Source organism: Trachemys scripta, chromosome 1 (genome assembly GCF_013100865.1).
Source record: "Trachemys scripta elegans isolate TJP31775 chromosome 1, CAS_Tse_1.0, whole genome shotgun sequence".
Lineage (NCBI taxonomy): Eukaryota > Metazoa > Chordata > Testudines > Emydidae > Trachemys > Trachemys scripta.
Window position 1 is genome coordinate 149,236,963 of NC_048298.1, and position 17,724 is coordinate 149,254,686.

A 17,724-nucleotide genomic window follows, 5' to 3' on the forward strand; every position below is an offset into this window, starting at 1 on the left:
CTGTGATACTGAACAGCTTTTCTTAACGAGAAACAGGTGCAGCTGTTTGAAGGCCGTAAGAATGAAGCAGGAATTAATACTGGGAAACCGTATGGCCTGTGGTCCATTGGTCAGACTAGGAAGCAATTCAGAGTGTGTGAAAAATAGTTTTATTGATGTTTTCATACAATGAGATAAATACATCAATGATTCCAGTATAAGGGACATAAAAAACCTCGTAAGAGGAATGTAACAGAGAAAAATATTAAAAAAGGAATCATATGGTTTTAGAACAATGCCTTGTCCTGTGGGGTCTCGATCATTTATGCGGCTTCATCTCACATCAGCGTTTGTGTAATCCACTAGGATCTCAGCAGCCAAATATGGCCAACATGACTGTAGCATGTTCAGTGCCATCCACATGCCAGTCGGGGAGTGAGATTCTAGCTCATAAAGGCAGAATGGCAGAATCAAAAAACCCTGTAGCAGAATATATAGCCAGAAAGACTATAGATCAAATGCCCAAAGAGCCACGGATGGGGACCAGCCCTGTGGCTGATGCTCTGCAGTACCATGCAAGGCCAGACCTAAGTTGGAGGGTCCCAAGGGGGATTGGTGTGCTGGCTTATTGGCAAGTGCTCTGAATTGCGACATGGGAGATAGCTATAAACTATATACTATCCCTCTCTCCCTGGACAGGAACTGTGAGGCAGCATGGAGGAGAGGAGGAAGAGGGGCTGGCATTGAACAGCTTCGAAAGTCTCCCATGCAGTCAACATCAGTAGGAGGAATGTTGAATGTGGCCTTGAGAAGAGAGGTGTTAGGATGAGGCTGAACCTCATTCCAAGCAAATATGTGAAGACCATCCCTTCCCTTGTCCCTCCACAAGGATTTCTTTAAGGAGATACAAATCTTAATCAGACTGACATTCATCTGTTTCATTCACTGAGGTTGAAGCCACAGCCCAAAATGGCAGCTGGGAGTCTCCCCTAATGCATCCGTCTCCTTTTCTCCCCACCCCAAGCCCGAGAGTTCTGTTGCCCCCAGAAATGCTGTTTGATCACTGAATACAAAGGTAGTTGCACTGGTCCTGCAAGCCTCTAGAGGGTCTTTTCCAGCTAGTCTCCCTTCCAATTGCTCCACTTAACTGGTGTGAGGGGGAAAACCCTCCTTTCCTGTCGTCTAGCCTCACAAATCCAGAATACACTGCAGGCACTCCAGATAATATGATCCCTTTGGGAAACCCATATTATCTGGAGTGCCTGCAGTGTATTCTGGATTTGTGAGGCTAGACGACAGGAAAGGAGGGTTTTCCCCCTCACACCAGTTAAGTGGAGCAATTGGAAGGGAGACTAGCTGGAAAAGACCCTCTAGAGGTTTGCAGGACCAGTGCAACTACCTTTGTATTCAGTGATCAAACAGCATTTCTGGAGCCTTCCCCACTTCACTAGTTCTCTCCCACCTCTTCTCCCCTACACTCACTGGCCTGGCTATGCATTTCCTGGGTCTCAGAGTGCCTGCCTGAAGATGAGCTCCTTCAGTTGATCCAGCCTGTCATCTCTCAGTGCAGCTCGGATGGAGTGGAAGAAGCTGAAGTAGTGCTGAAAGTTATGCATCATGAGCAGGACACCAGCCAACAGCTCATTGGTCACCAGGAGGTGATGGACGTAGGCTCGACTATGGTTCTGACAGCAGTAACAGGTACATCCGTGCACCAAGGGACCAAAATCATCCCGGTACCTAAGAAGGTAGAGGGGGTAAAAGGGCAATGGGAAAAAAAATTAATCTCAAGTAGTAGGGAGCACCCATAGTTACCACGTAGCAGCTGTTTGGTGGCCTGAGTCAAAAGGTTTGTGGGTTTCAGTCCAGCTCTTTGAGGTGTGTAGTCTGATGCGGTCCCCTCTGACACTAACTGCATTGCAAAGAGCACTACATGCAGGTTCATGAACTGAGTGCAGTAAAGCATTGTTTTAATGCCAGTTGACAGGCTATGTGAGCGGTGATATTATAGCCACACATGAAATAAGTCATAACAGCTTTGCCTGCATTACTGTATGGTATTATTAAATCAACAAATTACTGCTTTTAAAGTCACACCCCCACTGCATCACAACACACTAAAATGAACTGACAGACCGGGGGAACAAGGGAAATAAACACAGTTTCATTCATGGATATAATGTGAAAGCAAACATTAAGGGCCTGACCCAAAGCCCACTGACATCAGTGGGAATCTTTCCATTGACTTCAACGGCTTTTGATTCAGGCCCTAGTCCAGTGGCTCTCAAACTTTTGTACTGGTGACCCCTTTCACATAACAAGCCTCTGAGTACAACCCCCCTTATAAATTAAACACACTTGTTTATATATTTAACCGCATTATAAATGCTGGAGGCAAAGCAGGGTTTGCGGTGGAGGCTGACAGCTTGCGACCCCCCCCCATATAATAACCTCACGACCCCCTGAGAGGTCCCGACCCCCAGTTTGAGAACCCCTGCACTATCTGAACAGAATAGTGGTTGCAACTGAGTGTGTTCTGAGGGTGCCACACCGGTGATATTTTAATCATTTTCCACATGGGGGACCTTTATATCCACCTCTGAAACGCAGGATTCTATGGGATGGCAGATTTCATCATCGCTACGTTCACCATTTGTGTAGTGGTAACATAGCTGATATTATGGCGGATGGAGGGAGGGAGAGAAGGAATATAGGCCAATATGTTCAGAAGTGTGGGTGCCTCCATTTTTGGTGCCCAACCTGAGACACAAAAAAAGGTCTTGATTTTCAATGGGTGGGGGCTCAGCCACTAGCTGAAAATCAGCACCCTTCAATGAGTCTCAAGTTGGCCACAACATACTGTGAAAATTGCCATAGGATTTTTAGTAACTAAATGGTCAGAACCTTGGTTGTAAGTCATTTGAAAGATGACACGTTCAGCAGTGCATTGCCCCCCCAGTATCAATCTGGGGCATTTGTCCAATACCAACTCAGAGGGAAGAGGGCCACCCATTTAGTGACCAACATTTCCTGCAACACCCTAACCGTTCAGTGGATATTCCGTCCAGTGACTGTCCAGGTGTGACCCTGCATGGAGGATGAAATCACATCTCCAAGTGTGAAGGCTACAGAAACTATTTAAAAGCCACCACACACAAACCCACTTACCTTTTCTCCTTCAAAAATATCTCGAACAAAGTTATTTCTGGGTCAGCTTTTGAGGTTTCATTTATGTCTTTTTCAGTGCCATTTTTTCCTGCATCCTGGATCCCATTTTGTTTAATGACTGTAACAAAACAGTATCAATTCATCAATAGGCAGAAGCAGACAAGTAAAGGTGAAAAATATTCTGACAAGAGGCATCTCAGCTGCCCCTTGTTACAGATTGAACTTCCATCTCCATTATCTTCCTTTAATTATCATACAACAGTTAAGCCAAATAAATTGTAAGTGATCAAACTCAGATCTAGAAGAGTGAGGTGGGAGGGACTCAGCTAATCTGATAAAAATTCAGAACTGAAATAGCTGCACAGTTTTTTGCTGATCTGAGTTTAATTCCTTTTATTAAAGTCATTAAAAATCCTTGCAGTCTAAATTGCATTTTGCACAGTGTGTGATCACCTGGATTACTGATCTATTTAACTTAACATAAGAACAAAAGAACAGCCATACTGGGTCAGATCAATGGCCCATCTACTCCAGTATCTTGTTTTCCAACAGTGGCCGGTGCTAAATGCTTCAGAGGGAATGAACAGAACAGGACAATTTATTGAGTGATTCCTCCCGTTGTCCAGTCCCTGCTTTTGGCAGTCAGAGGTTTAGAGAACATGAGGTTGTGTCCCTGACCATCTTGGCTAATACTCATTGATGGACCTGTCCGCCAGGTAATTATCTAATTCTTTTTTGAACCCAGTTATACTTTCGGCCTTCACAACATCCCATGGTGATGAGTTCCACAGACTGACTGTGTGTAGTGTCAAGAAGTACTTCCTTTTTCTTGTTTTAAACCTGATGCCTATTAATTTCATTGGGTGACTCTTGGTTATTGTGTTATGTGAAGTGGCAAATAACACTTCCTTATTCACTTTCTCCACACCATTTATAACTTGATAGACCTCTATCACATCCCCCTCAGTTGTCTCTCTTCTAAGCTGAACAGTTCCAGGCTTTTTAATTTCTCCTCATATGGAAGCTGTTACATACCCCTCATCAATTTTGTTGCCCTTTTCTGTGCTTTCTACAATTCTAATATCTTTTTTCAGATGGGATGACCAGAACTCAACACAGTATTCAAGGTGTGGGTGTACACTGGATTTATTTAGTAGCATTATGATCTTTTCTGTTCCTTTCCTAATGTTTCCTAAAATTTGGTTAGCTTTTTGGACTGCCGCTGCACACTGAATTGATATTTTCAGAGAACTATCCACAGGGATAGCTCAGTGGTTTGCGCATTGGCCTGCTAAACCCAGGGTTGTGAGTTCAATCCTTGAGGGGGCCATTTAAGGATTGCAGGCAAAAATCTGTCTGGGGATTGGTCCTGCTTTGAGCAGGGGGTTGGACTAGATGACCTCCGGAGGTCCCTTCCAACCCTGATATTCTATAATGACTCCAAGATTTCTTCCTTGAATTGAAACAGCTAATTTAGACCCCATAATTTTGTATGTATAGTTGGGACTATGTTTTCCAACATGCATTACTTTGCACTTATCAACAATTAATTTCACCTGCCATTTTGCTACCCAGTTTTGTGAGATCACTTTGTAACTCTTTGCAGTCCACTTTTGACTTACCTATCTTGAGTAATTTTGTATTGTCTGCAAAATTTACTCCCTTTTCCAGATAATTTATTAATATGTTAAACAGCACTGGTCCCAGTACAGATTCTTGGGGGACCCTGCTATTTATCTCTCTCCATTGTGAAAGTTGCCCATTTATTCCTGCTCTTTGTTTCCTGTTTTTTAACCAATTATTGATCCATGAGACACCTTCCTTCTTATCCCATGACAGCTTACTTTGCTTAGGAAATTTTGGGGAGGAACCTTGTGAAAGGCTTTCAGAATGTCCAAGTATACTATATAACTAGATCACCTTTGTCCGTGTGTGTTGACCCCCCTCAAAGAATTCTAACAGATTGGTGAGGCATGATTTCCCTTTACAAATGCAGTGTTGATTCTTCCACAACATCTCAGACACACAGATGAGCACGATAACTCTGTTCTTTACCATAGTCTACTATAGTTTCAATCAATTTGCCTGGAACTGAAGTTAGGCTTAATTGCCAAGATCACCTCTGGAGCCTTTTTTAAAAATCAGCATTACATTAGCTATCCACCAGTCTTCTGGTACAGAGGCTGATTTAAACATTTACATACCACAGTTTAGATTTAGATTCTGCTGGAGTTGACAAGGGATTCATGCGCATCCAATCCACTTTTTTGCAGTTGCTGAGTTTGATTTTTTTTTTTTTGGCTGAACAATTTAAGTCAGAAAGTCTTGACTGCTGTGGCAGCGATAATGCAGTTATGGGTGAAGGTTCCACACCTGGATTTTCAGCAGCACATAACTTTCACAAACCATTACCTTGGCATCTGAAATTTCTCAGGTTTGCTCTCAAGTCAGAGGGGATGTTTCTGGGAAATTATTACTATGATGTATTATTTGCATTGGGATAGTGCCAACGAGGCCATGTCATGGACCAGTACCCCATTGTGGTAGGCACTGAAGAAACACAGAAAAAAAGAGGTCGTCCCTGCACCCAAAGAACTTACAACCTAAGTATAAGACACGAGACACAAGGATGCAGATGGGTGGAGGAGGGAGCACAAGGAAACAATGAGACAACAAATGTGCTGAAAGTCTATTCAGCTGGTTTGAATTACCCAGGCATGAAAAATAAAACTAGATTCCAACCATTAAGAGAACTGTAAGATACTTTTTTGTATTAAAACACTTATGTATAGGAAGGATGACAGTCTCTCTGCATTGCTCAGACATTTGGTGGGACCCTGTGTAATACCAAGCCTTTACTTACTCATTTAAGCAGATACCTTGTGTCATGGGGATTTGACTAACCTGCATTATTTTGGCAGCATTTATATTAATCAAGGGAGCAAACTGGGTGAAGGCAAGGAAAAAGAACTGCCCAAGAAGACTGGCTTCCCCGACACCTCCCAGCTGGAGAGGGAGAGAAGAGCTACATTACACACTGAATTTGACACTGCCAGGCCTTCAAATCCCATTGAAATGTATAGGCCCAAGCCTGTCCTGCTGAAAGTAAGGGCAATTCTGCCATAGACTCCAGTGGGCGCAGGCCCAAAGGGAGAACTAGGGACTCAGCACATGACAGGATCAGGCATACAAAGGCTTCTGTTCAATGAACCTCAGAGGATGTATAACCATGTTTTGGTTAACTGGATTTGGATAACCCAGGTCCTAAATTAAGGTCTCAATTTCTCTTTGCTTACCTTCATCCCAAGTAATTTCTCCCCTGGAACGAGCAGGACTCAGCTGCTTTTCTCTGACTTCAGTGGTTATAATACTTTTTCCTCGTGACAAATGAGGTACATGGAAGATGACTGTGAAGCATGAACTATGTTGGGCATGATACCACTGTTACATCATCTTACGATCACAATGGCAAGGCTATCATGAAAATCTACCTGCAGCTTCAGGGTCAGGATTGTAATTGTAGCTGAAGGATAGGGCACAGCCCCGCTCTGTCACCTGGTAGGGAAAAAAGCTCTCAAACACGTCCACTCCTCTTTCAATGCACTCGAGTACCTCGTCCGGCTTGCCAATACCATGAATGAGTCTAAGAGAGAGATAAAACAATATAGGTCCAAAGTGTACTGAATGGAACTTACTGGGTCACTGCAGTCTCTCTCTAAGGAGAGGACACGGGTACATAGGAATTGCCTTAATGGATTAGACCTGAGAGTCAACCAGTCCAGCATCCTGCCTCTCACGGTGACCAGCACCAGATGCTTCAGGAAAGGTATAAGAAACCCCAAGAGTGGAATACACTGGAATGTGTTTCAGCCAGTGGAAACAGTAACATGTGAGCCCTACAGTTATTAAACAGGGTGAAAGTTGACACATGGTCTATCACCAATCATGAGACCATGCTTCTCCCACGTCCCATCTGTCTGGTATACAGCAGCACAGTTGAATTCCCCTTACCTCCCAGTGCCCACTGTTCTGCCTTTGTTTAGAAGGTTACACCAGTCACAAATTAACTCAAGAATAACGTCAAAACATTATAAATTGTGTTTAAAGTGATTTGGCTCCCTCAACACCCATGTACAATGATTCTATCTCACGATCCATCTCACACCTTACGTTCTGGGTCAGATACTTTGTTGCACATTCTATGCCCTGGGTAGCAAATGATTACCAGATACGGGAATTTATTTACTACATGGGACTCCTAACTAGCAAAGCACCATTCCATGTGTTGGAGGATCCTTTTGAACTCCAGCAACAAAGTCACAAATCCACCCCAAGGATGGTGGGTGGAGTTGGATTCCCAAAACCGGAACCCACAAACACATAGGTAACGTGAGTGACTTTACTTGTGTGTAGTCCTCCTTAAGGCAGTGGGACTATTCATGCAAGTAATGTTACTCGTGTTTACAGAATTGGGTCCTCAGAGCAAAGAAAGGAATTCAAACTTATTTCACCCTACTGTTCCATCACGGTGCATGGGAGATAATCGACAGCTGATCCTGAGTAGAAGGTATTTGGAAGGCTATGGGAGTAGATTCCAATAGGTGCAAAGGGTATTAGCAGATGATACATCTCAGCGGGGAGGGGGAAAGGGGGGAGAGAAGCACATATTTACTTTATAAAGTGTTTGGGATCTGTCTGCATGAAGAGGCACTAATGTGAAAAGTCACTGTGGGAGGGCTCAGTTTTCCTCCCCCTTCCTCCACTCCCCATGTCCAGCTCAAATGTGCCCAGTTCACACAAGGGGATTTCCTTTTAGCTGATTTTCCTAAGAGGCAATTTCCCCCCAACAGCCAGAACTATCAACTCCCCCGGGACTTGGCAATCCAGCTGGGCTCTTCCTGCCTCTTACGCCATCAGTGGTAACACAGATACTGCTCCTGTCCTAATTTAGCTGGCAGCTTTGTCGAGGATGGGTGAGGCAGAAGAGAATATAATAGTCGTGCTTCCCCCAGGTGCACTGGCTGTGCTGACAACAGTAAAAGCTAATGTACGGCCATGAACAGATCACTAGGAAAATACACAGAGACTGAGAAGTGCAGTAATAAGGTGCCATTTTTAGTCATTTTTCTGACCATAATTACATAAGATCTGTATGAGCACAGAATGTGGATGGGAAAAGCTTACAAGATGATTTTGTTACATTCCCTGCTCCAGATAGGAAGAAAAAGCTATTTAATAGTTAAACAATGAGTACTTATTATACATGTGATCAACTCCCTGACTGCAATGTTTCTTACAGAGGGCAAGGGTATACAACCTTTCTTGCAGATGCTGAGATTTCTAAGAATGCTCTGGTTACAATGAGAAGACAAAACCTTCTAAGCAATAGGTTTAGACAGCATCTTTCATCCTAAAAGATCCCAAAGGGCTTTAGAGACTATGTACATAGGCTATACTCCTTCACCATAGAAAAGCAGCCATCTTTGGAGTGGGACACAACACCTGTTCTTCACCAACTACACAACACATTTTTAATAGTGGCATGCGTACATGCGTGTGTGTGTGTGTGTGTGTGTGTGTGTGTGTGTAAAATAGCTTCTACAACTAAATGTAAGAAAATGGGATGTAAGTACCAAGTGAAATTCAAACAGGACCCCCAAGGCTAACACCTTTACTCTTATAAAGAGCGGTCAGGATCACTTGTCTGAAACAGAGAAGTAAACTATCTGATAGATGAGGTGGATGTACTTGTACAGTCACTCAGGTTAGTTGGACTAATGAGACTCTACAGCTCATTGGGGAACCTATTTAAGGTAGCTTGGATGGCAGCAACATGAGCTATGGAGAGCTCCAAACTCCAGGTACCTCTGAGCAAGAGATAACTGCAAGGCTAGAACCATGCTCCTGCATTTCCCTTCCCTTTGATCACCATAAACTGAGGGTTCAAGTCTTGGAAGGTGGCCAGGACAAGGGGGTCCTGAGTGGGAAGCTCAGCCACAGGAGGTAGCAGAGCATGAATCATTCTCCTCAGGAAACACTGGAAAAGACAGCATTCACTGAGTCGATACCTGAGCTCCATAAGAGCCACAGAAGAGTATAAACGAGGCATCTGTGTTTACCCCTTCCTCCCAAAAGACTCCAACTGCACCATCTTAGCACTCTTCACATGCACTGGATTGTGTTTTCTGGACCCTCCGGCATGTTTATAAACATTTTTGGGAATCTTGAATGAGTGTCTATCATTTATAAGATTCAGGGTATTGTTGGTAATGGCTGGAGCCAGGCACAGTTCATGCAGACAATGTATAAGTGTTCCCCATCCTCATCTGCCAATGCCTCTCACTCCTGATCTGCAGCCCCCCCGATATTCCAGTCTGCTGAGAGGAGACAGCTACAGCAAACCGGGTCGGAGTTTTTACTAGGTGGATAAACATTCACTGCAGATTGCAATGACATGTTTTAGCTATGTTCCAAGTTAGTCATGATCCACGGAGGCCAAAGGTGAAGGGCTCGTACCAATCCCACCCAGGATTCTGTCTAGAAATAGGTTTGAACCCAAATTCTGAATCCTCCCCAAAGGAAGAGATCACATCCATACTGTGGGCTGTTCCATATTTCTCACCCTGTGCCAACTATTCCTTAAAAGTAAAATTGGGGCCATCAAAGTCAGTATTTAAATAGCAAAGGACTCAGCATTTGGCTCACTCAAGAACCTTCAAGAGTATAAATGAATTTCTGTGGTCAATACCTACAGCAGAACACATGGGTTTTGATCTATCCCCCCTTAAATCTGACCTTGGTTTATCCTCGGGCAGCTCCGCTGTGACAGAGGCCATCAGTTTCAGCTTGGTCTCCTTGGCCATGGCTTGTCCCTGAAAACCATCCAGCAGGAAACCACCCACAGGTCGCTTGGCAGTCTCTTTAGCCGACCTGAGTCTCTCCTCCAACACGTCCCCGCCTTCGATCACTCCAACCATCACACTGCCCTGCAGCTCCTGGCCCAGGTGAAAGTTGCAAATGTAAGAGAAGTGCACTTCCCCAAACAAAGCTGTTCCAGGAAAGCCCACCACCACCCAGGAGTTGGTGCATTGGCACAGAGTCTGGCCACTTGGCACTCTACATTTGCTTCCTGGGCACCGCTGGGTTCAGTGGTAGTTGAACCTTCCTCAGATGTATCAATTAGGACCGAGTAGGACGTAGTGTAGTCTAGGGTTTAGAACAGGGGAATATGAAGGTTCTGTTTCTGATGCTGCCAGCAACTCGTTTCATCTCTGGGTCTCATTATCCCCATCTCCCATAAAGAGACAATACGACTGACCCAACTTGGCAACCTGCCTTGTGTTTCTTAGGCAAAAGCACTAAAGAAATGTCAAGTATCAATGCAGAACACATTAGGGAGACCCTGCCCCAATGCCTTACTGCTACCATGGCTGTCACCCACCACTATGCGTGTCTCATGGCGTTTCAAGGGATTTCTAGCGTCAGTTCCTGGCAGCCCCAGGCTAGGTCTCCTCGTTAGTCCAGGTCCAGCCATGCCCCCCAACACTAGGAACAGGGGAAGTCTCGCAAACCCACTGGAAGGGCTAAGGAGTAGTACTGACGAGTCCTATTCAGTTCCCGTCAGCTAGGCGGACTGTGGTTGCAACACAGGGCTAGACAGGGTAAACGCTGGAAAAAATAAAATGGAAAGGCAGGGTAGGTGGGATCTCTGATTTCTGAACAAGGAGAAAATCCTATCCCCTGCTCTACCCAGGAATACAATGTGACTCTAAAGGATAGGAGACCACTGTTCTGTGAAAACAGAAGGAATTAAAAGCCATGGAGGCTGAACTCCTCCTCACTCCTAGAGGTTAGTCTGTCTGGGTCAAGGGTGAGGCACAAGGACAAGGGCAGCATGAGGGAAGTTTGCTAGGCTGCTGCCCATGTTATACCTGATCTGTGGATAGCCTAAAGACTTCCATCTCCACTCCAACCCTAAAATCACTCAGGTCTAACCCCACTGTGCGCACTAGGTGTTTTTTTGCTCACACACTGGGATCTTCACAAGGCTCAGCACACACAGAAAAGCAGCTGCAGTGCTGTTGCCCCTGATACATTTGGACCTTACTGGTGATTTCTCCTGCAGCTGAAGGCACTCATCCAGGAAGGAAAGCGACCGGTCCACAGACTTCTTGGCCCGCTTTCTGGAGGTTTCACCAGAAATAGTGTCTCCGTCAGAGAGGCACTGAAGCCAATCTGGCTGGAGAGCACGCTGCATGCTTATGAACTTGGAAGCTGTCATTTCCATTCGCCCTCCATATCCCCATATGGACACTGTCTGTCAAACGCAAGCAAAGGGAACACAGGGATGGATGTTAATTGAAGAGGTTAAGAGACCTTTCAGGGGAACAATTGGTTCTGGTAAAATGCCTGCCACTGCAATAACATTCCCTGGACAAACTCTCAAAGGGACACAGCTCAGAAAACCAACCGCTTCTAGCATAAGGCATGAAGGTCCAGTGGTTTGAGCAGGGGACTGGGAATGAGGAGTACTGGGTTTTCTTCCTGATTCTGACACTAACTCCCTGTGAGACCTTTGGCAAGTCACGTCATCTAATGCCTCAGTTTCCCCATCTTTACAATGGGGATGGCAACACTAATCTACCTCCCAGACATGTTGGGAAACAGGCTTGAGAGCTGAAGTGACTTCCCCAGGGCCATCCAACAAATCAGTAGCAGAGCAAGAAAACACCTAGATCTCCTGACTCCCAGCCTGTGCTATACCCCATGAATAGTTGCCAACTATGGCAAAAGGAATTGCAAGTCATTTTGCAGTGCCTACACAACAGTGAACTTATACATACACACACTCCTGAGGGTAATTCCATCATTTCCCAAGTGGTCAGATGTGAGGCCTGAAATTAAGTTCTCTTAATGTTTTCCCATTCTTCCTAGTATGTCTGTGTGTGTTGGCCTTCATCTTCCATTTTCATTATTCTCATACTATCCCATGTAGGCTTTTTATATGAGGAAGATAAAGCACTGGCCCAACACGGTCATTCTTGCATGCAAGCTTCTGAGCAAACAAAGGCGTTGCTCTTCAAGTGCCAGCCTTCTTCAGCATCACACATGGGCCTGAACGAGAGTTCAGGAAGAGTTATTGAAGCCATCACCACCATGGGCACAATGTATTTCATCTCTTTCTGTGGAAAATGTAATTACGCTGTCTGGGCTGCCTGGCAATTGCTCCAGCTGAGTTGTTATTGTTCTTGCTACACGTGTGATCTTAGGTTTTTAATGGACACCCAAGTAATTTAGGCCTTTACATTTAAAAAAAATAGGATTTTACAATATCTAGCATGAATGCACGTGTTTTCATGATTTTGTATTACTTTTTTGGTTCATTGAACAGCTTTTCTGAATTTAAATATAAAATTCACTCTTCCGCTGCACTGGAAACCCATAATAATCAGCATTGTGTTAGTGCACAAGACCCACAAAGTGAAACTAATCAGATATGTTTCACTTCTCAAGCTGATGTGGAAAATGTAAACAGAGTTTTGGTTTTTTACCAGAATGGCTATTTTATTTAATAAAACTAAACCATGGGGAAAGAGATGGCCCAGATGACTGGTGAAAGACTACAGAGCCTCACACCAGAGGTTCAAATCCAACCCGGGACATTGATTCTGCAAAGCAGATCTTTATGACAAAAGTCTCAGTAACTTTAAAGAGACTTCATACCAGGGTGGGCATCTGCCAGTACAGATCCAGTCACAATATCAGGCCCTAACAGCCTGATCTTATTCCCTTTGAAGTTAAAACTACCACTGACTTCAATGACAGCAGGATCAAGCCTTAAGTGAGTAGCGACAAGAAGTTGTTGCCATTTGACAACATTGTAGCTTGTGTGAAATGAGTAGGGTGGGATTCAACCCAGTTCCCAGGCGTCCTCTTCACAAAAATCACCACCATGAAAAGAAAAAATAATTATCCCCTTTTGTTGACACCTTCACCAGATACTTCCAAGACTGAATGGTTCATGAAAATTAAACTCCCTCCCGCAGCCCCTCAGGGGTGGCTTCCCTATGGTTGAGGCACGACAGTAAGCAGCAAGGGCAGAGCAAAGTGTGTGCAAGGAGCCTGAACTGCTGCTGTACATAATCTGTGAATATACACAAAACTTCCTACTCTTGGGCACTCACGTCAGCACCTTCCACTAGCACTAAGTTTCCCTTCACGTGGTCCTCCTGAATGTGTGGCTGTACAAGTGAGACTCAAAATATGATATGGTCTCCTAGGGCTCCATGTTTATTGCCAATAAAACTGGAGAAAATTTGCTCAATTTACAAGCCACGACTTTTTTAACTGACATATAATCAACTGCACATGAATCCAGTCTGCTCATCCATATTTGTGTGGCCCTACAAAGTCAGCAGACAGGACAAGAGCACCCAGGAGCGGGTCTGGTGCATAAAAAAGTGCCTCTATCAGACCATACCTCCACTTTAAACCCCAACAGAAGATGGTGGGGAAAATCTGGACATTGTATCCTAGCATACACTGGTTCACTTTCCTATAACCCCAAAGAGGGCAGTCTGTAGCTGCTAAGCAGGGCACACACGATGGCATCTAGGAGACATAAGTTTTGTGAGGTTTAAGTTGGACTCCTCATAAGCTTTTACACTCGCTGTACCTTGTTGTTGTTGTAGCCAGATGGGCAGGGGGTACCGGGGTCATGGAGAGAGCAGTACAGCACTGACTCTGGCATACCTGGAGGCACAACAGAAAAATAAATGTCAGCTGTAATCTTGTAGACCACTACGGCTATGTTGGCAACTTGCTAAGAGATGGGTAGGAATTTACAAAAAGGGTAACCCAGGAATAAATGCACACACCTGACATCTTCGTCAGAGACAGACATGGCTTGTTTGATCTCCATAGCAACAACACATTCAGTTGGACAGCTCTGTCCACATTCTACTAGTTACAGGGAGGGGCGAAGAAAACCACAAGAGTAGCATTATATAACACCACAAACTATGTGTCGCCTTTGGACTGTTTACTTGATTAATGCTACTGCTGTCAAAAGTAAACCAGACGCAATGACAGCTGACTCACTTGTCCGCTGAATGAATGCTCTGGGGACATCTGACACTTGACATCGTCTAGGCTGGGTGACATAAACAGTCTCAGACCTGGAGTTTAAAGGAAGGGCAATGTATACACCAAGATAGTAGAATGAGCTGTAGCAATGAGAGATTTATGATCATTTCACAAGACACAGAACAAGCTAGATGCAATGAATGCAATAAAGGTCTCTGTTTTATAGATACTGATAGAGATTTTTCAAAGCCATCTAGGGCAGTAGTTCTCAACCAGGGGTCCGGGGCCCCGTGGGGGGGCACAAGCAGGTTTCAGATGGTCCTCCAAGCATGGTCAGGGTTAGACTTGCTGGGGCCCAGAAAGCCAAAAGCCCCACTGCATGGGGGTGAAACCCAGGGCCCTGAGCCCCGTTGCCTGGGGCTGAAGCCAAAGCCTGAGCAATGTAGCCTCGTGGGGGGCCCTGTAGTGTGGACCCCCAGGCAATTGCCCTGCTTGCTACCCCTACCTGCCCTGGCTTTTATATGCAGAAAACCAGTTGTTGTGGCGCAGATGGGCCATGGAGTTTTTATAGCATGTTGTGGGGGCCTCAGAAAGAAAAAGGTTGAGAACCCCTGATCTAGAGGATTTGATGCAAAGGCTGGGACTTCCAAAGGAGCCCAAGGAGTTAGATACCCAAATGCCACTGAAATTCACTGGGAAGTGAATGTCACCTAATGTCCTTAGACTCCTTTGAAAATTCCAACCATAACTTCCACTACAATTAATGAAAATTGTCTAAATCCTCTAACTGGGCATTCTCTGCACTCAGAACTCCCTCCAGTAGGCATTTTGGGTGCATAAAGAATGCAGAGTCAGGTCTTCACTCACATAAATATATTCCTAATCAACACAGGGGACATGACAAATTTGTGTATATACCATAAAAAAACTACATCAGGAAAACTCAAAAGTTGCAATGTTAAGAATTCTAGAACCAGGAAATGCCACAATTAAGGTTTCATGTGCAAACAACTCCTTTAAGGAGTCCTGGGGACCACAGAGGATGACACTGGTTCAGTGCGGCTAGATGACTGTGATGCAGTGGGGAAAGAGGAAGACAGGAAGTGTCAGTTTGTTTAAGGTAGATAAGTGGTGCCTTGGTGAAAGGCCCTGGAGCCCTTACTTCTCTTTCCCTGGCTACCTGGGGGGTGAAGGGCACAACTGGTCTAAACTCCTGTGTGTGTTTCTTCCTGAAACAAAAGGAGCATTTCTGTAGCCAGCCAGCCACCATGGAGCAAAGCAAAAAAAGACGGAGAACAAAGAGAGCAAAATAAGGAGAAGTTTGGTGGGATAGGTAAATGTGAGCTCCCCACTGGTCTGAAAGGATGGCAAGATTAGTTTGTCCACATTCTTAAGCTTGCCCTTCAGGGATTTCTGCAGGCTTGTAACATGGTTCCTTCCCCAGACAGCCACCCAAAACAGTTCCTTCAGTGAACAGAACAGATCTGCTCTAGGGGCAGGAATACCCGTCAAGAGATCCTACCACTTTTCTAAGTGAGACTGACTGTTCTGTGCTGCTCTGCACTGCCGAGGCTGAATGAGGGCTTTGTATCAAACTAAACTGATTTTGTTTTGTGGGTGAAATAACCTAGCCCAGATCAGCAGGGACCTGAAAGCTGTTACCCTCTGGGGACTGCGTGAAGAAAGATGTTCTTTGTATTGTTTCTGGTGGGAGAGGTGTTAAAAAAAAAATCGCCAAAAAAATCATCACAAATGGCACTTATTAACACTCACAGCACAGATGTCAAGGACTGAAAAGTCCAGGGATACTCAACTCCCTTCTTAACCCAGAGTTGGGTCCCTCCAAGTGAGTGCTGAAGCCCATTGCTGGAGCCTTGTGGGGGAAGCTGTAACTGTGAATAAGAGAACTTCAGTTTCTATTGTAGTGAGTGTAATAGTTTACAACTGCATTAAATCCACTTTGAATAGAGAAAAAAAAGAGCTTCTCACACAACTCACTTGGGATCCACAACAGATTTGCACTCAAGTTTCTAGGGATGGACAGTTTGTCCCCTAATTCATTGCACCAAGCAACATGGAAGTGTAAAGGATGCATTAGATGGGATCAGACTACATCTAAACACACACACAGAATTTTACCTATAAATTTCCCAGTTCCTTCCTTATATTCCTCCATGACCTCGTGAAGTTCTACCCTGTGTCCAAACATAAAAGAATACACATTAGAAAAAAAAATAATGAGAATGAACCTGCAGAGAGGACTGTGGATGAGCTAATTCCTCAGTATGTTAGAAGACACACTCCAATCTTTGCAAAAAGAGCCTTGAAGTTTCAGCCACAGAATGGAGTCGGAGGAATGACATAGTCACTACACCAAATCTCACAAGATCTTGTTGCCCCTGTACCTGCAAGATGGAGCTGTCATATAGATAAGATTCAGGCTTCTTCACTAAGTGTTGTCCAAATTTGGATTAGACTAGATAATGGTAAAGAAACCTAAACCCTGTCTACACTACAACTTCCACCATTAGTACCACAGTGGATCTGCACAAATGAGGAGTTACAGGTCCCGTTTTTGTCAAGGTACATGCAGCCTAAGAATACAACTTTTAGAATTAGATTAGGGTGATGAGAGGTTTCTCATTAGAGAGTTTTACAAAAAGTCATAAAGAAACAGGGAAAGGCCATTTACACCATCCTGTTCACTTTTCAAAAAAAGGCTTCCCCTTACATACATCTGCTCTTAGCTCTCACCTACAATAAATGCGCAGCAACCCATCCATCCTCAAGAAATCCAACCATAAGGTAAAGAGTGTGATGGTCAACATCTTGGCCAACATACCAGGGACTGAATCAGGGACTTCCACTGGTAAAAATCATGAGCGGCTACATCTTGAGCTAAGATGCCAATACTCTCTATCTGGGGCTGTAACAGTCTCACATCATGTGGTCTGAGGTGAAATAGCTGTATCTCTATAATTTCATTGTCCTGATGAATTTTAATGAGGTAAGTCTGAAACCCTTCTGGTGAAGCAAGGAAGTATTGTTTCTTCTTTCCAATGGAGAAACTGAGAACACAAAGCTGTTTTCAGGTAAACCTACAACTTTGGGACAAGTGATTCAGACCCTGGATCTGTGTTAGAGCCAAACAGGAGTGGCTGGCTCAGCAAGACAGGGTGCTGGAGTCCTGAGCTGGCAGGGAAAACAGAAGCAGGGGTAGTCTTTGCACATCGGGTGGCAGCTCCCAAGGGGGTGCATTTAGCCGTATGGAGTGGAAATCCATCAAGCTATATTAGGGTTACCATACGTCCTCTTTTTCCTGGACATGTCCGGCTTTTCGGCACTCAAACCCCGGTCCGGGGGGAATTGCCAAAAAGCCGAACATGTCCAGGAAAATGGCGGCTCTGCTCCTCCCCTGACTCTTCGGCTCTGTTTAAGAGCCGAGCTGCCCGAGCGCTATGGGCTTCAGGCAGCCCCCTTGCCTCCGGACCC

At 44.7% G+C, this 17,724-nt stretch overlaps 1 protein-coding gene across 5 annotated transcripts in view; it reads right to left on the reverse strand.

The window, feature by feature from the left end:
• Positions 1-1,412: 1,412 nt before the first annotated feature.
• QTRT2 (queuine tRNA-ribosyltransferase accessory subunit 2) overlaps positions 1,413-17,724 on the reverse strand; it is a 21,061-nt gene continuing 4,749 nt past the window's right edge. For 3 of the 5 annotated variants that reach the window (XM_034789114.1, XM_034789133.1, XM_034789124.1), the window contains exons 3-9: positions 16,372-16,427; positions 13,823-13,899; positions 11,255-11,464; positions 9,943-10,142; positions 6,639-6,790; positions 3,148-3,265; positions 1,413-1,719 (exon numbers count right to left, since the gene is read on the reverse strand). In XM_034789114.1, the coding sequence (XP_034645005.1) occupies positions 1,488-1,719; positions 3,148-3,265; positions 6,639-6,790; positions 9,943-10,142; positions 11,255-11,464; positions 13,823-13,899; positions 16,372-16,427 (1,045 nt within the window). In that variant the 3' untranslated portion in view covers positions 1,413-1,487. Of the gene's footprint in view, positions 1,720-3,147; positions 3,266-6,638; positions 6,791-9,942; positions 10,143-11,254; positions 11,465-13,822; positions 13,900-14,247; positions 14,325-16,371; positions 16,428-17,724 lie in introns of all 5 variants that reach the window. The other 2 variants (XM_034789150.1, XM_034789141.1) reach the window with 2 other exon arrangements.